The sequence below is a fragment of the Vulpes lagopus genome, chromosome 11 (assembly GCF_018345385.1).
Source record: "Vulpes lagopus strain Blue_001 chromosome 11, ASM1834538v1, whole genome shotgun sequence".
NCBI classification, from domain to species: Eukaryota; Metazoa; Chordata; class Mammalia; order Carnivora; family Canidae; genus Vulpes; species Vulpes lagopus.
This window is the reverse complement of record NC_054834.1, coordinates 46,543,727-46,566,473: the sequence shown is the minus strand read 5'-3', so window position 1 is coordinate 46,566,473 and position 22,747 is coordinate 46,543,727. Positions and strand designations below refer to the sequence as shown.

The following is a 22,747-nucleotide window of genomic DNA, read 5'->3' as shown; positions in this document are numbered from 1 at the left end:
TCACACACACCTTCACACCCATCCCTTTCTTCCTTTCTAGCCCCAGATGGGTAATTTGTGAATATTGTGCAGATTCTCAAGTCTTTCTTATCTTGATTAAAAAGAGATGAGTAAGAAATAAAAGTAAATTGAACTCTAATTCTCCCTCTGCCTTTCTCTCTCTCATGAATAAATAAAAAAAATCTTAAAACAAAAATAAAATCAAAGAACTCTAGAAAAATTCAGTTCAGCTCTCACTCCTTCCTTTCGTACAAGGAGAGCTCTGGTCAGAGAAGTGACTTCCAGGAGCTGAGCAGGGACCAGAAGGGTGGTTCTGAACCTTTTTGTTTTTTTTTTAAAAGTTTTTTTTTTTTTTTTTAATTTATTTATGATAGTCACAGAGAGAGAGAGAGGCAGAGACACAGGCGGAGGGAGAAGCAGGCTCCATGCACCGGGAGCCCGATGTGGGATTCGATCCCGGGTCTCCAGGATCGCGCCCTGGGCCAAAGGCAGGCGCCAAACCGCTGCGCCACCCAGGGATCCCAGGTTCTGAACCTTTTTGGCAGTAAATGATCATGCTGGGCATGTGGCAAAGGCATGGGAATCTTCCTTAGAAAAGTGAGCATACAGTCTTGTGTACCATTTCAGAGTTCACAGACCCTTTGAAGACCAACCGAAGACCTCTTCCATGAGCCCCGGGGTGAAGTCTGGGGCTAAAGAAAGCATTTGTTGGGTAAGACTCTTTCCTGTCACAAAGCCACCATCTCAAAGCCATATCATGATTTACCACTGCCAGCGGCAGCATGCCAGTGCTGCGGAAGAATAATCGTTGTAGGGTAGCCTGTGTGCTTTCATGATTTCTTATTTCTGTCCAGCTGAAATGTTGCTATTTAGAGCCAAGCTTTTCTTCTTTGGCCTGGCTTGATAGCAGAGAACAGCTGAATGCTGCTTCTGTGTGACCAACTCTCTAGAGATGGAAGGGGACAATTTTAGGGCTAGGACTTTTTTAAAAAAATATTTTATTTATTTATTCATGAGAGATACACAGAAAGGCAGAGACACAGGCAGAGAGAGAAGCAGGCTCCATGCAGGGAGCCCGATGTGGGACTCGATCCTGGGACTCCAGGATCATGCCCTGAGCAGAAGGCAGGCGCTCAACCACTAGCCACCCAGGCGTCCCAGGGCTAGGAGGTTAATTAGGTGGTAGGAGCAGATGGGCAAGAGGTTGTGGACTGCTAGAAGGGCTTTAAAAACAGGAAGGCCCTACCTACCCAGCCTTTAAAATAGGAAAGTAACTAAAACCAGTGAAATCACATGAACAGAAAAGGCACTCCAGTACTGCCTCTTCTGTCGATGTAATCTGAGGTAGGACTTGAAAATTTAGTACAAGATGCTAGCCAAGTGGAGGAAACAAGAGAGGAAATCAGATTTAGATTAGAATAAAAATTTATTTTGGTAAAGAATTATATTTTTTCATTTGCAAAAGCTGAAAATGCTCATATAAATTACCAGCCTGGATTTCCACTGGACCGACCACGTGAAATAAGAATCTGTTACTTCTTCTTGGCAGGTTTGGGGGCTTTTTCTAGGCCTTGGATGTATTTTCGAGGAAGCCGATACTCTTCTACAATCCAAAAAGCAGAAACTCCTCAGTGGGGCATGAGCTTCCCCTCCCTGCCACCACCTGCACTTTGTGTCACAATGTCCCTCATTGGCCCCAAACCCAATGGGCCCCGACCCACAGGGCTGCCCCCCAGCCCCCTGCCCCCTTGCACACTCATTCCTGCTGTCAACTTTTGTTCTATTAACCTCAGTCACATGACCTGCTCTTCTCCACCCAATTCCAAGCCAGCTCCTCTGGGAAGCTGTTGGGGAGGGGCGATTTATCCTTACATCTCATGGATGAGGTGTCTATTTCAGGCATTTTCACACCAATAGCCACTTTCTAGATATACTTGATGCATTCATGATTTTCTCAGGAGAGGACATGTATGTCTATTCAATCATATGCTTGTCTATTTTCCTCTGTATTTCTTCTCAGCACCTCATATGAGTTTACTTAAAGGAGTCAACTCCAAAAGTCTACAATACGGTACTGCCTTAGGCCCTAAGATATCAAGCTTTACTGTGTGCCAGGCCAAGTATGAAAAACAGATGAAGAAGGCAAGGTCTGACAGGCTGCTCAGTCTAGCAGGGGGTTCAGACATTAGAAAAAACTGGCCACATTGTAGGCACTAACCAGAAAAATAAACACAGCTGGAAAGTGCTACATTGGCAATTTTTTAAATGCTAATTTAAGCAAAGAAAAAAATGGGACCTGCTCTGAGACAGACTTCCTGTGACCCCTAAACTGGGCTGATGAGGCCCTCCAGTTAGGCAGACGTGGGCTGTGGGAGGGCACGCACACTGGGTGAGGGGACAGGGACAAAAGCACCGAATGGGCATGTGGCTGGTGTGTGTGGGGAGCAGTAAGGATGGTAGGGGTGGGGAGGTGAGAGCTGCCAGACAGAGCCCGAATGGAAGGGTAGCTGGCCCGGGAGGGTCTTATTTATTGAACGTAGGGACTTATTCTGAAGGCACTGATGCAAGCAGCAAGGGTGTCTAGAGGGAAGTGCTGGAAAGCTGACTCAGGCAGAGGTGGTGTGAATAGAGGACAAACTGGAGGCTGGGTGACCCAGAGTTGGGAGAAAGAACTCAGGCTCTGGGATCTGACAAAACCAAGTCTGGAGCCCAGCTGCAGCAGTTAACAGCTAAAGATGTGCCGGCAAAGGAATGAGCCTCTCCGAGCCTCAGCTTCCTCAGCTGCAAAACACAAACAGTTCTGCTGCAACGTCAGGAGAAGAGATGGTGCCTGCAAAAAGCCCAGCGGACTACCCAGCATGGTTTGGATGCATAACAAATGTTTTATAAAAGGGAAAACCAGGAAGGAAACTATTCCAATAGTATGTGGTGGAGAGAGCCCTGAATCAGGGGCCTAGGATCTGGCTCGACTATTAGCTCTGTCTCTTACTGGCCACTAAAAAGCTATGTGGCTAAACACACACACACACACAGCCATGACTAGAGGGACTTGAATTGGTGGAAGATTTTTGCCAAGTTGGACCAACACTTCTGCTTCTTCAGAGGATGCTCACCAAGCAACAGCCGGCTGAGGTGATGGATCTGGTTTCCCTGGATCTGGACCTGCAGGCTGTCCTTGGCCCCAGGGGCAGGAGTGACTGTCGTGCTAGCCTGGCATCGCTGCTGGAGGATGGAAGCCACTGAGCACGGGTCTAGACCATAGGGTTCCAAGTTCCGGACCACAGTCACCTGGGGGGACAGAAGACTGATGGTAGGGCACGACTGCATGCCCTTCTCCACACAGGGCCTGCTGGAGCCTCTCTGTGGCCTCTTCACCCTCCGTGTTCACCTTACTTACAACCACAGTACCTTTTCGCCCATATAATTTATTTTTATGCTCATTGATCCTTTCTATCCCATCTAATATATGTGTTATATACTTAGTGGAATACTCTCTATTCTACATGTAATATATACCTTTTAGAAAGTTTTTTCCTTTATTATGGAGAGTTAAACAAATAAATAACAGAATTGAATACAGAGCTCCTATGTTCCCATCACCAGTTTCAACAATTATCGACTCATGACCAATCTCAATTCACCTATATCCCCATCCATATTGCTTTAAAGCAAATCCTCCTAAACATCACATCATTTTACCCACAAATGCTTTATGTCTCTAAAAGATAAGCGTTCAAAAAAATAAATAAATAAAAATAAAATAAATAAAAGGGTTCTTTTAAACAGAAAGACAAAACCATCATCACACCTAAAAATGGACAGTAATTTCTTAATATTAAGCATCTCATCAAGAACACATACATTTTTCTATTATTCGTCAACTTCACAAATAACATATGTGATTTTGAGGTTAAAAAAAAAAAAAAACACTAACACTTAAAAAAAACCCACAATTCTCCCCTTTTTGAAGCAAGTTCTCTTGCATTCATGACTAGACAGTGGAGTATATTACCATCAGGAGTGGGTTGGGAAGGGCTGCTTTCAATAAAGTAACCGGTTCCAAATATCCCAGGCTTGTCAAGGGATTCTGAGGAGCTCAGAATCGCTAAGACATTAGCAGTTACATCTATTCCAGCCCCCACCTGAGACATGCACCCTTGACTACCTCTTCCCCCAACCAGGGTCACCCAAACTTTACTTGCAGACCTCCAGACAATAACTCCCTATTTTGGAAAGCACTGGTTTTAATTTTGGACAATTCTAATTGTGATCATTAATACTAATGGTGTTTAAATAATCATTAATATTAATGGTGTTGTTTAATAAGCTAATAAAAATGTCCCGTTTTTACAAAGTTCACAGTATCGAAGTTCACCACTTCGCTCTTAGGGGAAGACCTACAAGAGTACTTTTTTATGCCAAATGAAAGAAATCTTGAGTTTTTACTTTTACAAAAAAAGGTGAAAACTGAACATAGCATTCAGCATTGGTTTTGCAGGGAGCCCTCAGAGAGGCAGCACATGCTGGGGAGCAGCAGCGAGGAGGGACCCTCTTCAATCTCCTCCCCAAGGAACTACACTTAGCAGCTCAGCATCCAGCTGAGCAGTGAACTGTGTCAGTGAGCATCTGTGCTTTATCTCCATTTATTCTGTGCATCTGTTAGCAAGATGAGTCCTGAGATGTCAGAAAGGCCTAAGAGTGATTTTTGGGGTCTGGGAAAGCTCAAAAAAATTTCCATATAAAACCATGGTAACTGCTTCTTTGCTTTACACCATTTCAGCTTACAAAAAGTTTCATAGGAACGCTCCACTTTCAGCTAGCAGGGGGAACCTGTTGATACAGAAATTTGCTCAGTACAGAATTTGGTACATAATTACACATTCAAGAAATAATGGCTATTGCTAGTTATTATTGAGGTTATCATTACTGGTTCTCATTTATTGACTGCTTAAATGCCAAGTACTATTCTAAGTGCTTCACCCATGTATATTCCTTTATTTGGCTCCTATGGTGCCTTCTAAGGTAGGTATTATCCCCATTTTTCACATAAAAAAACGCAGACAAAAAAAACCATTCACTTTTTTAAGGTCAAGCAGTTAAGGCAAAGGTCACATTTGAATCCATGTCTCTAATGCAAAGCCCATTCTTATAACCATATACTAGAAAGTTCTTTACTTTGAACCCAAGTCTGTTTTCTTGGGTTTCCATTCAATAATCCCTTTTCTGTCTTCTCAAGGCACTCAGCATAAGTGCACTCCTTTCCCCAAGGACAGCTTTTCACACACTCAAGGTCGGACAGTATTTGTTCCCTACGACTCTGTGTATTTACAGGCTATTTTTCCCTGAGCAAGGCCCAGGAAGTAAGAGAATGAAGAAGAGCTGAAAGCCTATAACAGGTCTAAAAAAATACAGATAGAATCTTGTTCACCTTTGGAACTAGGCTCTAGCAAGTATTCTACCACAAAATCCTAAAGGGCAGGGAGTGAGGGGGCCAGCTTTGCCTGTTTTATACAGGGCCCAGCCCACTCACATAAACATGGCTCTTTCATAAATAATCTTTGTGGTGTTTGAGGACAAAATCTAAAAACCTCCAATCACAGAGCACCTAGGTGGCTCAGTTAATTAAATATCTGCCTTTGGCTTGAGTCATGATCCCAAGGTCCTGGGATTGAGCCCCGCATTTGGTTCTCTGCTCAGCGTGGAGTCTGCTTCTAACCTCTCCCTCTGTAGCTCCCACTACTTGTGCTCCCTTTCTCTAATAAATAACATTTTTAAAAATAAATAAATACATACATACATACCCTCCGATCACATTAGAGAGACCAGAACTTAGCAGGGACATTAAATCACCATCTTCCAACATTGTGTCTTCTTTTTGTTTTATTTTTTTATTTTTTATTTATCTACGATAGTCACACACAGAGAGGGAGAGAGAGGCAGAGACACAGGCAGAGGGAGAAGCAGGCTCCATGCACCGGAAGCCCAACGTGGGATTCAATCCCCGGTCTCCAGGATCGCGCCCTGGGCCAAAGGCAGGCGCCAAACCGCTGCGCCACCCAGGGATCCCTTTTTTTTGTTTTAGATTTTATGGGATGCCTGGGTGGCTCAGAGGTTAAGCACCTACCTTTGGCTCAGGGTGTGATCCCAGATTCCCAGGTTCTAGTCCCACACTGGGCTCCCTGCAGGGAGCCTGCTTCTCCCTCTGCCTGTGTCTCTGCCCCTCTCTCTCTCATGAATAAATAAAATCTTTAAAAATAAAAAAAGTTAGATAAAAGATTTTATTTATTTGAGAGAGCGAGCGCATGCATGCGCAAGTGAGCAGGAGCAGGGGGAGGTGTGGAAGAAGTAGACTGCCTGCTGAGGGAGGAGGCTGATGCAGGGTTCTATCTCAGGACCCCAGGACCATGACCTGAGCTGAAGGTAGATGCTTAACAAATGAGCCACCCAGGCACCACCCCCCGCCCCGCCCAACATTGTGTCTTTTTAAAATTACCTTTTTATTAGATGCTCTCTGTGCTAGGCTGATATCAATTGGGCAGATTTTGCCTTTCTTCATAATGGGCTCTTGTCCTGGAAAGCTCACTTGATAGGCAGGCTGCAATTTTTCAAAACATCTGAAACAGAAGTTGATGAGCTATAGACTGATAAAGCTAACAGAAATCATCTCATTCCCCACTGCTAATAGGCAGCTGGGTATGAGCCAATCCTGTAGGCAGTAGTTTGCTCTAGGCTGCACTCAAAATCCCTGACATCACCTAAAGGGCTGTACCTAAGATCAATCAAATCAGAAACTCCGATTAGGCATATATATTTTTTTAAAGATTCTAAAAGTATAGCCAAAGTCAAGGCCCATGGATTCAGGGAAGGGATTCATCAGGGACTTGAGCCCCTGGAAACCGTCTGGGCCTGGCCTTCTGAAAGTCTGTCCAGGCTGCCTTATGGAATTTACTTCCTGTCTCATGACTCTCCTGTACCGAGCCTGGTAAAAAGCTGCTTTACATTTGTGACATGTTCCAATTAATTTTCTAGAGAAAGCCTTTACCACAAGGAATGTCTACCTTCATCTAACCAGATTTTCTCTTGTTATCATATATACTGGGATTGTACAAGCTTTCTATAAAAGGCCAGACAATAAATATTCTAGGCTTTAAGGGGCATAGGGTCCGTGGAACCAGCCAGCTCTGCATTGTAAAGCAGCCCACAGACCATAAACAGACAGGTGTGGATATGCTCAGATAAAACTTTATTTACAACAACAGGTAGTGGGCCAGATTTGGGCTGTGGATTGTAGTTTGCAAACTCCTGATATAAATTATTTTGATATATGTATCGATTTTGTTCTGCAGAAAAGCAAGCATAAGAATCTTTCCTTTGATGAGTTGAAGACAATTCTTCCCAGCCTTTTTGCTTTTAAATCTTCTTGAAGTTCGGGAATCCCTGGGTGGCTCAGCAGTTTAGCGCCTGCCTTTGGCTGAGGGTGTGATCCTGGAGTCCCCGGATCAAGTCCGGCATCAGGCTCCTGCATGGAGCCTGCTTCTCCCTCTGCCTGTATCTCTGCCTCTCTCTCTGTGTGTCTCTCTCATGAATAAATAAGTAAAATCTTTAAAAAAAAAACTTCTTGAAGTTCTTCTTTTAAATCAATTGTTCTTTTCCTTTCTCCCTTTTAAGTTTTCCTATATTGTGTTGGTTCAAGTCATTCCAAGGATCCTTCATGTCAAAATTACCAAGGCTGTGTGTAGACAAGTATCAGTGGAATTATGGAAAGAAAGTCAAAGATGGAGATAGTGATGATTCCAAAGTCTAAAGTGATAGATATTACGGGATAGAAATGTTGGAGAGGGGCTGCCAATCCCCACTACCTGGTCAGGAGACTGTCCCATGGAAGCTTCATGATGGTATGCTGTTCGTTTTTCTCTAAGATGCAGTCACATAGGATGGGATCCAATTTCACAAGACTAAAGGGAAAGAAGAGGTAATAAAGAAATGCCAGCCTTGCCCCTCCTGATCCAAGGGCCACTCAGGATTCATCTCATGTATGTCTTTTGTAGTCATTCAGGGCATTAGAGCCAATTCGGGGACCACAGTCCATGAAGTGTTATACCCTGTGAATGGGAGGTATGGTATGTTTTTCTAGAACAAGGAGAAGCGGGTGCTAGAGGGGGGAGTGGGAAAAATCCACAGACCAGGATTCTTGACTCAGTTCTGCCAACTAACCATGAATAGACTGATAGTTCCCAACTTTTTCATCATGGGGATGTCTTTTGAAAGTAAAGAAACCAAAAACCAAAAAACACGGTAATGGAATGCTTTTTATTTAAGTTTACCTTTTGTACCCACTTACTAAGAAAATAGAAGATACCGAAAAGCCATGATGACTTCAATAAAATTTTTCCAAGTTGCATTTTATTCCTCACAAGGGCATCTGCATTTGAAAACCAGTCATGGGGGAACCTGGGTGGCTCAGTCAGTTGGGCATCTGCCTTCGGCTCAGGTCATGATCCTGGATTTCCTTGATCCAGCCCCACACTGGGCTCCTGCTCTGTGGGGAGCTTGCTCCTCCCTCTCCCTCTGCCTGCCATTCCCCCTGCTTGTGCTCACTCTCTGTCAAATAAATAAATAAAGCCCTTAAAAAAAAGAGAGAGAAAAAAGGAAACCCGTCGTGGAGGTCTATGAGTTAACATGTACTCAGGCTACAGCCAGTATTGATGCTGTATGTGAACCTGAGCATCCTGGACAAGTCTAGGTGTCCACAGCCTGTGGTTTAGAAATCACTGGTCTTGATTATTTCTAAAAGGCTGTGACCTCCTATGTTCCCCTCTATCCTAGACATCCTCCACAAATGTGCCCAAGTCTGTGTTGCTGGGGCTTGATCTTCAGCAGCGTTCCCCAATCACTCACTTTTTGTTGTTCGCATCGACCAGGTCATTTTTCTTGGCATAATTGATGATGATTGTCCGGACCTCACCACCCTCGAGAATACTCCCCTTCCTAAGACAGAAGTGACCAAGAGGAGAGGGGAGGGTTAGTTCATGCTGCACCAGGAGACAACCTGCAGATATCAAGACTCACTTTCTACTCGGGAGGCTGCTTTCCTTGGCTTTTTGAGCTCCATTTTCTTCCCTTTCCTGACTGAGGTGAGCAGGACCTCGTGAAGAATAATTACAGGTGGAAATGGGAGACCCCTACTCTCCTTATTTAGTCAGACATTCCCAGGGAAGGAGGCTTGAAGCTGGATGTGGGAGAAAGGGAGAACAGGGGCACAGCAGGTTTTGCCAGTCACAAAGGAACACTACTCAGGTTGAGAGGAACTATAGGCCAGAACACCAAGCAGGCAGAGGAGGGCTGCTCTCCAAAAACTCACTTGTGGCCAGACTCCTGGAAGAGCAGGGTCATGTTGGCTGGGACACAGTAGAGGGATTTTATATCTGGAGGGTGATAGGGCTGTTCCCTGCTACCCTCCTGGATAGTCTGGGAGGTCGGGGAGGGCTCGGGTATGACGAAAGATGTGATCCTAAAACCCAGCAGAAGGAAAGAAAAAACACATTTTACACTAGCATCTCGGCAATTCCCGGTCCATGGCCCAGGTGCCCTGGGGCTCTGGGGCCAGCTGAGCTACGGTGACCAGGCCCCCTGCACTCACCTCGGGTGCTTCCAGTCCACAGCCACAATGCTCTCCACCCCTTTGCTCAGCTCCTCCACCTGTACAATCTGCTCCTGCTGCATTTGCTGCAGGAACTTAGAGAGCTAAGGGAGAGAGGGCCAGTGGTAGGGGACTCCATCGATTCCACGCACATCCTGAGCATATGATGTGCCACACACCAAGCTAGGCTGGGCCTAGGGAGGGGACACAGGACAGTCCCTGCCCTCATCAAACCAGGAATTGGGAGGTCCCCACTGTGAGGCTCAAGGGGTGAGAAGCTGCTACAGGCTAACTTTCTATCAGAACTCTGGTCAGATACCAAGGGGTGAAAGGGAAGGAGGGTAATGGGTGCCTGCCCAACTGCCTCGGCCCAGGGAGTGTTCTCCCCTTGCCCTTTTACCTGAAATCAAAAAGCTTAATTCTAGCCTGAGCCCTATGAACAGGGCCTCCCCAGTGTCCTTCTAGCTCATGGCACGTGTGCCCCTATACAACTCTCTGGGTGGGTATGCAGACAAGGTACCTGCTTACCTTTCTGTAGCTTGATTTCTTTATGTCCAGCTGTTGTCCTTCGGGGCTGGTGGTAGAGGGAAAAGGCAAGTTAAGCTATCAAAGCAGTAGTGGTAGGACCTGCCTGCCACTGAGAGGAAGGCAACTTTTCTCAGCTTTCCTCCTCCACGTTCAGAAAGCTGCTACTGTTCCAGAACCCTTTGCCCAGTGATGGCATCAGAGAGGGATACCCGATTTAGGGAAACTCTAAATCACTGCTGTCCAACAGACCTTTCTGTGAATTTGGAATGTCCTCCCTGTTATCCAACAAGGTAGTCACCAGCGACTTGTGGCTATTAAGCACTTGACACACAACAAACGTGACTGTGAAACTAAATTCTGAATTTTATTTAATTAGTTTAAATAGCCACATGTGGCTAATGGCTACCGTACTGGATACAGCTTTAGAGTCCTTTCAAACTGGACCACCTTGTATGGCCTCCAAAATTTCACCTCAAGGTGAACCTTTCCAATACCAAGCTCACTGAAGCCAAGGGCAGGATTGGCAAACTACATCCTGTAGCCCATATCTGGTCACAGCAGTTATCCATCGTCTGTTGAAACTATAGAGCTGAGGAGCTGCAATAGAGATTACATGGTCTGAAAGTCTACAAGATGTACTATCTGGCTCGTTAGAGGAAGAGTTTGCAAACCCCTACCCTACAGCTGTCTTTTTTTTTTTTTTTTAAAAGATTTTATTTATTTATTCATGAGAGACACAGAGAGGGGCTGAGACACAGGCCGAGGAAGAAGCAGGTTCCATGCAGGGAGCCCGATGTAGGACTTGTCCCAGGACTCCAGGATCATGCCCTGGGCCAAAGGCAGGGGCTCAACCGCTGAGCCACCCAGGCATCCCTACAGCTGTTGAGTCTTTGAGGGTAGGTTCCTACGAAAGCCATAATCAGTTCCTCTTCTCAGAACTCATGTCTTCTCTCAAAATCTGATAAGCAATAGCAGTGGGATTCATAGAGCCCTCCTAGAACCTACTCCAGGTTAAGAACCTCTATCCTAGAGAAGTTTTTAGGATCTCTTTCCCAGTTACTTATTACCCAACAAGGTCAGGACAAATGACCAAGTATCCTACTACACACGCAGACCCAACAATTGCATAGGATGACCTAAAGGAGCCCACACATAAACAGGAAGAGAATTACATTAAAATCACTTTCTAAAAAACAGAAAAAATTCTCAAAAAAAGAAAAGCTGACCTGCAGTGTAAAACTCAGGGAGCAAATCTTCTGATAGGATATTTCCTGGGTGCTTATTAAATGTTAGGTTAGTGAATCTTGACAATGATCCTACACGTGCTGGAAATTAAGGTTCAGAGAAGCCCAGTAACAAGTTCAAATTCACCTTGCTCCCAAACCCTGGGAAACTGGCATTTGAGTCCAAAGCCCAGGTTCTATCCATATGTAATACTGTCTCTCCTGGTGGCTTGTGTTCAGGGTGGGGTTCACGCTGACTCTTCCTCTTGATACGACACAATATGGCCCACTCACTTTGCAGGGAAAGTGTGAGGGGGTTGAACATTCCAAAAGAAGCCTCTTGAGAAAGAGGTTGCACTGGGACTCCTGAACATGAACAGGACATGCTGCTCAATTCATGAGACTGCCCAGAATCACCATAGCAGAAGCAGTACTCAGAGAATCTTGGAAATTTTAACTTTCTTCAACATCCTTTCACTGGCTAAAATTAAATTTTTTTAAAACTCAGGACCTAATTTATTTGCCAGATCAACTCTCCACTCTTTCCTTCCTTAAGATTTTAATTTATTTAGTCATGAAAGACACACAGAGAGAGAAGCAGAGACACAGGCAGAGGGAGAAAAGCAGGCTCCACACAGGGAGCCCGATGTGGGACTCGATCCCAGGACTGTGGGATCATGTTCTGGGCCAAAGGCAGGTGCTCAACCGCTGAGCCACCCAGGCATCCCAACACTCCATTCTTTCCACAACAAGTCCCTCAACCAATTGCCCCATCACACACCTGTCCCGACACACCACCAAGGTACCAGAGAAAGCCCCATGCCCCATACCATGCCTTCCATACCAGCAGGAGAACATGTGGTTGCCAAGGAATGTGCTGGTGAGTAAAGGGAGGTCAGCTTTTTTGACTTGGCACTTTAAAGCGTGCAAGAAGCATCGTTGTAATAGTTCATCCATTTGCTCTGCAAAGAGAAGATGAAAACACATTTTTCTGAAGGACACAGAATGCCTGGTGCAATACAAGTAAACTCCTCACCCAGCTCCACCCCTGCCTCACTCTCTTAGCTCTGAAAGGAACCCATTCTCGAGTACCAAAGCTCCCAGACTCTCTTGAGCACTGAGCCTTTGAAAAGGGCTGACTCCAAAGAAGAGGTCCAGCCACAAAGTCCCACCCCACCAGGAGCAAATACTTCTCTGCCAGAAAAGTAGGGGCCAGAAGAAACCAAAAGTAGGAGCCAGAAGAAACCAAAGAGGCGAGGCCTCTGTAGCTGGAAACAGTCCAAATGCCAGGGCAGACCAACATCCAGGGAAACACAATTTCTGTGGAAAAGACTCCCATTTCTGAGATGTCAAAAGGCTATCACACCACCTTCACCAAAAATCAGGACTTTCCCATTCTCTTAGAGCTTTGGCACCGCTCTATTAAGAAGCAGAGTAGAGCATGTTTCCCAGGTTGAGATGGATCCTTCTGCCCCCAGAGCTATACCTTGAAGGGTCTTGCTGTCTGTAGGGTCTGGATTCAGACCCCTGAAGTTTGAGTCTTCTGAGGCTTCTGAGAGGGACTTCCTCCCACACATCTGCTGCTGAGCCCCCCCATTTTCATCTTCTCCCTCCAGGGTCAGGCACCTCAAGTCTTTCTGCATGGCGGGGTCTGCCGTGATGGACTCCTTCTCTTTCTCGAGATCTGGGGGGTTCAGGGCCAGTGGAGCAATGGAAGGTAGAGAAGACTTGTCTCCAGATCGCCTGGAAAAACTGCACGTCAGAAACGCCAGGCAGCGGTCACAACATTCTCGAATTCTAGTCAGGGTCAGCTGGGGGTCCGGAAAGAGTAAGAGCCACAGACAGGGGTGTCCAGGAGAAGGCAGAGCACCTGGGCTCTCATCTAAATCTTATTGCCAATTCTAGGCCCAGAAAAATCCCATGCCTCAGCTTCCTCATCTCTGAAATGGGGAGAGTAATTCTTGCCTCCTCCCTATCCCAAAGGAATAATAGTATCACTTATGCACATCTGGGGACAAAGATTAACAAAGAGCAGTTAAAGAGAAGCCCCCAAAAGGATTCCCTTCACATGAATTAAAAAGAAAACCATTTTGAATTAAATAACAGAAGTAAGATGACCAATGCATCTGTAGTTCCAGTTTGGGGAGACCCAAGCTCGAGGCTCAGGGCATGTGACAAAGTACAAACACCTGGACTGCTCCACGACTGCAAAGTCAGCTGCTTCTGTGTGACAGCAGGACGCGATCTAACTTGCAGAGCAGGGATGACATGCTTTTAAGCCACCGAGCCTCCGGAAGACAGGGAAAAAAGCGATGTCACACACACAGAACGCAGAGTAAAATGATGGAAATTAAACCACATTTTCACTAATGTCGCAGCAAGTCTTGACAGTATTGTCAACAGTGGGCGGGACTATATACTCAGGCTCTTTTGATGAGATAATAAGGTAAGTGCACAAATGTTTTTAAAAGGTGGGGGCGGGGGGACCAAAGCAGCCACAGGTAGCACAATTTGGGTAAGATGACCTTGCTGACCACTGTCAGACTGGTGGAAAGCAAGGTGTCTGGGGAACATAGGGGAGGAGCCCGCGGATGTCTGCTGAGACACACACTGTGCTTGGGCCTCCAGCAGAGTGGGGCTCGGCCAGGACTTACAAGATGAGGAACTCCAAGGCTGGGCTAGAAATGTTAGGATCAATCTATATCCACGGGCCACAACACCTGGCCCAAAGACCCAAGTATATGGCTTTCAAGAAAAGCCCTATTTACTATTTTGGTAAAACGACAAGAAAAGAACCAGAGGGTAAACTAGTATCTGGTTTTAGAAAGCAATGGTTACGGTGAGGAAATGTGACTTCCACACTGGGGAGGAGATCTGAAATGTGAAAGCTGAATAAAAAAGTGCTGAGGTTATGACCATGGTGCCTGAGGATCTACTCTGCTTTGATTTGGATTCAGAAGTGAGTTCCTGAGCCCTCGCCATGGGGCAAGAAAATGCCTAAATGTGTGTGGCAGACAAGGCTGCACTGACTAAAGCCATAAAAAAAAAAAAAAAAAAAAGAGTATCATGATGCAGAGAGGCAGGGTAGGCAGCCCCTAAGGTCTTCTTCTAGGCCTAGAATTCTACAGTTCACCTAGAAAATCATCAAAGTTTTCTGTAATTTCTTCTCCAAACATGAAAAATTCAACCAACCAATCAATCCATTCATTTTTTTCCCTCCACATTAAACGAAGAAATTCATGTCTGGAAGCAGCAACTTGCCTAAGGACGAGGCAGGAGCCCAAGCTCTCACTTGTGAATCCAGGCCCACCCCCTCTCCACCCACCCAGCCCCCTGTAAAACTGAAGAAATGCAGGACCCACCATAAGTGGTCCTGGTAGGTGTGCAGCATGGAGAAGCCCCTTCCTTTCAAGCCCGAGGTCAGCATCTCAGCCGTGGACATGGCAGCAATTCCGATGGCAACAGGGGCTCTGAGGAGGAGGAAGACAGAGCTGGGGGTCACAGAAGACTTTCAGGAGAGACATCAGGGGCATCTTTCCACATGCATACCAAAAGCATGTTCGCAAATTTGAAGCTACTGTCTACATCACGAAGCTACACTCAGTCCAGCCTCGGGTTCTTCAGATTACCTATTAATAGGACTTTCAAAAATCCCTTGACATCCCCCTTCTGTATAAGTAATTCCTCTGCTGACATCATCACTATTTGTTTTTATTCCTATTATGAATTAAACCCAGGCAGGACTTGCAAGGATATTTAAAGTCCCCTTAATTTCATTTCAAAAATATAAATTACCTCCTCTACCTTAAAGGCCTAGCCATCCTATAGAGGTTCAAAAGGAAGGCCATCTGTGTGCCACATAGGAGGCTGAGGGATGACACAAGGGAAGGGAGAAAAGATAAATGGTGGCACTAACTCGAGAGGTTCCTTCTGAGTTGGCTCTTTGTGACAGGGCTCGCTCTGTGTAACAATCTAAGAACAGGGCACATCCAGGAGATGGAGAACAGTCACACAGACAATAACTACAAAAACTTCCAAAGCCCAAATGAGAAACCTCCTCCCATTAAGTGTTACTCAAGCATTGCCCACACATTGCCTGTAAGGTCGGGTGCCCACCTGGGTAACAGTGGGGGGGAAACACAAGCCTGGCAAGGTCCCTCAGGCACAGTGGAAAAGATTCAAGGGCAGAGTTGCTGAAGATGTTTGCTAACCTGGTGGCTCCACTTACTGAGTCCATTGGTCAACTCCTGCCACAGAAAACTTGGAATCTGTTTTTTTCTCAGGTCCTAAAAGAGGAGTCTTTTCCTTCCACCTCTGGAGGGATCAATGGCTCAGAAACTTCTGTCTTACACATGGTTCGTATGATTAATAAACCCCCTTGTGCCTTTATTCTCAGCCACAAACCACTCTCAAGCTTCATCCCAATATAAAGTCCAAAGGCCAACCAGAGCAGGCCACTTATACATTCCTGTAGTATTCTATTTTGGATAGAATACTGGGGAAAAGAGTGACACCACCAAACTTTTCACCTGCAGGTTTTGCCACAGTTAAACAAGGAAGGAAACATTTCTAGGTGCTTGGTTCCAAAAGGGTCAAAGAAAACAGGAGAACATGAGTGGCAACAATAAGATCTTTGAACACTGACCCCTCCATGCCTACAATCTCTCTTTCTTAAAGAAGCAATGAGCTTTTCTCTCAAATAATGAGATACATTTCTCACTCCGGATGACACAAATGAAAACAATCCATTGTATCCAGTGTTGGTGGAGAATAGGAAAACAGGTTCCACATATCCTGCAGGTAGGAGTGAAAATGGATATGGCTTTCTTGTAGAACAGTGGAAAAATGCATGTGATCTTTAGCTTAACAGTTCAGCTTCCGAGTATCTCCTCGAAAAATACTGGCACTATTTTTGTGTCCCTAGAGGCATCAGTAAGAGACTATTTGTGATGAAGACCAACCCGAGGCAACCACAAGGTCCATTAGGAGAGAACCTCTTCTATGACCACATAGCAGGTAAGAAGACTCAGCATAACTGAGCTTGCTGACATGGAGAATGCCCCCTTAATCTTAAGTGAAAAAATAACATAGATAAAGTATAATTCTGTTTGTTTGTATTTTTAAACATACAATACCCAAACCGTACATTTTCACACACACACACTCCAAAAGGTTGGCAAGGATATATGTATCCTATGTAACGGTTACCTCTAAGAGCAAAGGGCTGCGGGGTGAGGGAGCTTTGATTTTTCAGAACCGTTTGTATGATTACTTCCTAATTTATTTCTAAAAAGAAGCCATGTAGTGATGGCTGAATGGCACTGTATCCTTTTTTTTTTTTTTTAATTTTTATTTATTTATGATAGTCACAGAGAGAGAGAGAGAGAGAGAGAGAGAGAGAGAGAGAGGCAGAGACATAGGCAGAGGGAGAAGCAGGCTCCATGCACCGGGAGCCTGATGTGGGATTCGATCCCGGGTCTCCAGGATCGCGCCCTGGGCCAAAGGCAGGCGCCAAACCACTGCGCCACCCAGGGATCCCTGAACGGCACTGTAAATACACTATAAGCCACTGAACTATATATTTGAAAGATGTTAGTTTTACAGTTTGTAAACCACACCTCAAAGCTATTAAAATAAATTTTTTTTTTAAAGGATGATGATGTGGGTGATGGAGAAAAAAGTCAAGGCCATGAAAAACAAGGAAAGACCAAGAAAAATGTCTTAGGCAAGAGACTAAGAAGACACAACTAAATGCTATGTGGTACCCTGGATTGGATCCTTGAGTGGAAAAAAAGACATTTCGTGGAAAAACTGGGAGAATATGAATAAAGTCTATAATTGTATTAATAGGATTATACAAATGTTAATTCCTTAGTTTTGATAACTGTACGATAGTTATATAAAACATTATCATCACAGGAAGCTATAATGTATACTACCTTTGCAACTCTTCTGTAAATGTAAAATTATTGTAAAAAGAAAGAGGGACGCCTGGGTGCCTCAGTGGTTAAGCACCTGCCTTCCACCCAGGGCATGATCCTGGAGTCCCACATCAGGCTCCCTGCATGGAGCCTGCTTCTCCCTCTGTGTCGGTCTGTCTCTCTCTGTGTCTCTCATGAATAAATAAATAAAATCTTAAAAGAAAAATTAAAAATAAAAAGATAGAAAGAAAGAAAGCAAGCAGCATCAGCAAATACTCTTGGCTGAGATATGCAGATACCCCAATCCCGTACGGTCCACTCTCTGCTTCTGGAAGAACTTGTTTTTCTCTTTTAATCCTTTTCCATAAGCTTTGTAATTTAAGCCTTCCTATTCCCTTCCCCAGTTTTATCTAAATTTTCCCCCCAAAGGCACAGTGATACAGTACCTGTTCCCCACCAAGGTGATGGCACAGAGGTCACCCTTCTGTACCTGAGGCAGACCAGCAGGGGGCACCACTAGTCCTGGCAGCATCAAATCTGTGGGGAAACCAAACAAAATCATTACAACCTGCATTCTGCCTCTAACCAATTCCAAGTTTTCCTTTATCATTTATTCATTTGTTGCTCCACCAACAAACAATTATTAAGTGTCCGCTAGGTTATTCATAATGAGTATTAAAAAATGCAACCTGAGTATCAGACCTTTTCCCTTTAGCGGGGCTGGTGGTCAAACTGCAGCACCAAGTTGAGAGTCTGGTCCCACATTCTTTTATCCTGGTTTCCTAAATTTAGCTTATTGATTTAAAGTATAGCATTCGGTAGTTCATAAAATATTTCTTGACTTAAGTACAAAGTACAAAGCTCACTGAAGCCTTTTGACAGAGTTGAAGTGGCCCAAAGACCTTACTGAAAGCAGCCAAGTGAGAGATGAAACATACACGGGGGGATATTCCATGTTTCAATTGCATAAACACAGGACATGGGTACATTTATTAAAATTGCTGGCCCTTCCTAAGTAGGTTCAATCAATAGCCAGAATACAGGAAAATCCTCTTACCTGCTCCCCCCACTAGTTTTTCGAGCACCAGAGGCCATGTCGTGAACGTTGGGAGAAGGTCAGGATAGGACCACAAGGTGTACACTGCCCAAAAAAGACACAGACAGACTTACTGCCAAAAGGTCAATCCCCTAGGGAACTGGCAAAGCCAAATACTAAGGTCATTTTAACTAAGATAGAGAAAAGAAAGTCAACCCATAGCTAGAGAGGAGGCTATGAGGCCCAAAGAGGTTTCTTTCTTAAAGAAGGCAGATACTAAAAAAACTGGATGTCACTTGAGGCTTGGAGGCCCTTATGATCCCACCTGGATGCAGCAGCAGAAATGGACACAGATAAAAGCAGGAACAGGGAGCCAATAAGGATTTCAGCTGTGACCTCAGAAGCAAGGAAACGAAGCACAGGGTGCCGGCCTATAGGAAAATTTGAAACTTCCCCATGTTTATTATTTTTATTCCTTCTGTGTTCACAGTGATTAGCAATAAAACCTTAGATCAAAAAAGGCCTCTGTTTATATGGCCGGAGAGTGGAGTGGGGAATCTACGTAGCCTAAGGAGACCACATTGCACAGCTTGAAGCCAGGCCTGGGGCAAGAGCTTCAAGTGACAAAGTAGACGTCAGCAGCTATGGAAGAGAGAAAAGGATGAGAAAGGACACTGGATGTCTGAGTTCGGTGACAAAGAGAGAAAGCAAAGGATCCAGAGAGCCAGGTGAGACAGCTGGGCGTGTAGTTTAATGAACCCAGCTTCTTTCCTATCACTGTATTTCTTCAGTTTTTTTTTTTTTTTAATTTTTATTTATGATAGTCGCACAGAGAGAGAGAGGGAGAAGCAGGCTCCATGCACCGGGAGCCCGATGTGGGATTCGATCCCGGGTCTCCAGGATCGCGCCCTGGGCCAAAGGCAGGCGCCAAACCGCTGCGCCACCCAGGGATCCCTATTTCTTCAGTTTTTAAAGAAAATCCTGATAATGATAGTTTTAAGAATATTTTTTACACACCCTGAAATTCCATCCTGTTCAAGACCTCTGCTCCATTCCTCGTTAACCCACTACCAACTATCATTCCTCTCAGAACAGCCCTTGGCAACTACCCTCCCTCTTCCTCTGTTAGCCCTTTTATTCTCCATCCTGTAGCAGTTTTTGATCTTGAAAGTTCCAATTCTAAGGACAGTGGGTCCAAGGAATCCTTAGGGATGGTACTGGGAGATTTTTTTTTTTAAAGATTTTATTTATTTATTCATAGAGACAGAGACAGAGGCAGAGACACAGGCAGAGGGAGAAGCAGGCATCATACAGAGAGCCTGATGTGGGACTCGATCCAGGGTCTCCAGGATCACGCCCTGGGCTGCAGGCGGCGCCAAACCGCTGCGCCACCGCGGCTGCCCGGTACTGGGAGATTTTGCACTTCGTTTTTAAGTCAGAACAGATTAATGAAAGAAAGAAAGAAGGAGAAAGAGATGTTCGGCCGGATTACAGTACTGGCCATCTCCATCTATTGGCATACCTGTTGGATATAGATTTTTCTCCAGTTCAAATAGGATGGGGTTACCACCACTCACGTACACAGTCACCGCATCTCCTCTATGAGCATACAGCTTCACAGTGTTGAGCTCTTCCTTTCCAGGTACTAACACGGAGACCTGATCTGTTCCAAGATCGGGGAAGGCAGCTGCCACATCAGCCCGAAGCTTTCTCCTGCAGAAAGCAAACCAAAACCTGGCACAAATCCTGCCTGCCTGAGTGGATTGTAATAAATACCAAGGCCCCAGAAGGATTTACTATAAAATCCTAAGGACCAAGGAAAAACTGGCCATTCTCTTTCTCATTTCTCATGCAATACCTCCTCTATTTTCACATACTCCTGGGGGTGAAGGGGGGCATGTCTTTCCATTTTACAAAGAAAGGAAAACTGAACCCCAGTGAGTAATCAAGTTAGGCCGACTTTGGACGCTCGGCCCCTCCAGACCCTATGCCCAGCCTTGGGACCCACTCCTTTCTCTTATCTGCTTGGCCAGTCCGTCGGCTCGTGGTTGGACAGTAGACGAGGGCACGGAGGGCGACAACCAGAGGACGCTGGTTCCAAATTTCGCACCGTGGGGCCCGCATTTGCAACACTAACAGACACAGTCCTTTTTTTTTTTTTTTTTTTGGAGAACATTTGCCCTTTAATTTGCGTTTAAAATCAGTTTCTTTAAATATTTTAGTTACAAGTTCTGAATAGTGAAGACAGAGTAGATGCTGCAGGCACTCAGTATCAGCTCCCAACCCCGTCCTCCCCCAAGCCTTGCTTCTCTGCTCAAGATCCACAGGGGCACCAAGTGGCTCCTGGGGTCAAGTGGCCACCGCCTCAGGCCTGGATGCAGCTGGATACAAAGTGATGAAGCTCAGAAGCTTTCCCGACAAGTATTTAAACTTGCTCCAGGCAATTCCGATGATTGTACCCAGACCCAAGGGGCAGTATCACCTCAGAGGTGTGCTAGCTCTTGGGGCTGGTTTCAACCACGGTCCACCCTCCCCGAGACCCCGCGTTCCACACGTCTCCCCCTCCCCCTCCCCCCCGTCTCTCCCGCCAGAAGTAATCGCTAAAGCTTTTGCTCCCATGTTGCAGTTTTCCGATCTTCCCTACGGGGTTTGCGGCTCCTTGGAGGGCGGGGGCCCTCCTCCGTTTCTGCAGCCTCCAGGGCAGCTTACACAGAGCGCGGTCGCTAAGCGCTCACGGAGTGGCTTCCCTTTACACCGACTGGAGATCCAGAAGGCCCGGGAGCCGCGCAGGTCCCCGCGGCTGCGCCTCCACACGTGCTGGGCCGCCCCCGCCCCCGCCCCCCGGCCCGGGCCCTCCCGCCGCCCTGGCCCGGCCTCGCCCCGGCCTCCGCGCCGCTGCCCGGCGCCCTCACTGCTGAGCCGCGCGTGTTCGGGCGCCCGGCGGCCGCGCAGGCCCCTTCCCCTCACCTGTCGGACCCCTTGATGGCCGTGTTGGACTTGACCCGAAAGGCCTTGGCAAACATGTCTGCGGGAGTGGCCTGCGGAGGGGAAGGAGCGCACAGAAGGCAGGGGCCGTCAGGAAAGCGAGAACGCGGCGGCCTCCCGACTCGCAGCCCCGGGAGCAGCCATGTTGCGGGCCCGGCTGCAAAACGGGCCCGGCTGGAAACCCGCCCCTTCGGCCGCAGGGCCGGGAACTGCGCGGGGGGGCGGGGTCCGGGGAAGGCGGCGCCCAAGCCCGCCGGGTCGCGCCGCTGGGCCCCGCTCTGCGCCTGCGCGAGCGCCGCGGTCTGCGCGGGTCTCTCGACCTGCAGGTGGCTGCGGAGCCCTCGTTGGCTCCCACGCCGTCCTTGTCGGGTGGCGTTGGCTCTGAGCGCTGTGAGCTCCTGTTCCGTTCAACTTAGTTCAGCTCCGCAAAATTAATTGAACTCCTCTCGAATAATTTTGTGGAGGCGGAGAAAATTAAGGCCGTTCCACTTTAAGTTCAGGTTAGCAAGTGCAGGCATCCCAGGCCCCACGAAGAAGAGCTGAAATTTACATTACTTAAGTTACAGGGAAAAAAAAAAAAAAAACAGCTTACAGCTCAACGCCCTACAAAGCCCCATATTAGAATAAGAACAGAGCCCAGGCCAAGGGCTGGAAGCCCCTATTAGAATGAGAACAGAGCTCAATGCCCTTGAAGGCCCCATATCAAAATGTAAACAGAACTTGAGGAATTGCTCCAGCCCTTCTGGAGGTCCCCGACACCAGCCCCTAAAACTAAGCTAAAACCCACCTCGGGGTCCAAGTCCCTGCTCCGCTGTGTCGGGTGCACTTGGACCCAAGCTCGAGCTTGTAAATAAACCCTCGTGTTTGCATCGGTGTCGGCTCCTTGGTGGTTTCTCGGATTCGCAATCTTGGGCAAAACAATTTTCTTTAGGGGGTTTTTAATTTATTAAAGTGTTTACAGGGGATGCCTGGTGGCTCAGCGGGTTTAGCACCTGCCTTCAGCCCGGGGCATGATCCTGGAGACCCAGGATCGAGTCCCACGTTGGGCTCCCTGCGTGGATCCTGCTTCTCCCTCTGCCTGTGTCTCTGCCTCTCTCTCTCTCTCTCTCTCTCTCTCTCTCTCTCTCTCGTCTCTCATGAATAAACAAATAAAATCTTTAAAAAAAATAAAAATAAAAAAATAAAGTGTTTACATTTTATTGCATGCTAGACGTCTCAGGATTTTCTCCTTTAATTTACGTGGGATGGTAATAACAATAACAGAACCCGCCGGCGTCCCAGGTTTACCCCTCATGTTATAAGGAACAAACTGCGGATCTTCACATCTATTTTAAGATTCTTGGGGCCACGTTTAAGATAAAATTTTCAATGCATTCCATCTTGTGTTCAAGCCTTGAGGGGAGGTTGTTTCCAA

General features: G+C 46.3%; 1 protein-coding gene across 3 annotated transcripts; it reads right to left on the bottom strand.

Moving 5' to 3' along the window:
* Window positions 1-1,407: 1,407 nt before the first annotated feature.
* Window positions 1,408-21,520, bottom strand: EIF2D (eukaryotic translation initiation factor 2D). 3 transcript variants are annotated; one of them, XM_041722986.1, is made up of 15 exons: window positions 21,316-21,520; window positions 19,871-20,061; window positions 18,370-18,453; window positions 17,759-17,849; window positions 14,754-14,861; window positions 12,878-13,143; window positions 12,236-12,353; window positions 10,169-10,214; window positions 9,641-9,744; window positions 9,362-9,511; window positions 8,899-8,988; window positions 7,860-7,955; window positions 6,494-6,614; window positions 3,114-3,288; window positions 1,408-1,603 (listed from the first exon to the last, which is right to left on the bottom strand). In XM_041722986.1, exons 1-15 carry the CDS (start codon window positions 21,369-21,371, stop codon window positions 1,533-1,535), a joined length of 1,767 nt encoding a protein of 588 aa, XP_041578920.1. In that variant the 5' UTR covers window positions 21,372-21,520; the 3' UTR covers window positions 1,408-1,532. The 3 variants fall into 3 exon arrangements, with proteins under 3 accessions (XP_041578920.1, XP_041578921.1, XP_041578922.1); XM_041722987.1 differs by having other exon boundaries at window positions 12,878-13,134; XM_041722988.1 differs by lacking the exon at window positions 21,316-21,520 and having other exon boundaries at window positions 19,930-20,062.
* Between the last annotated feature and the right edge of the window lie 1,227 nt (window positions 21,521-22,747).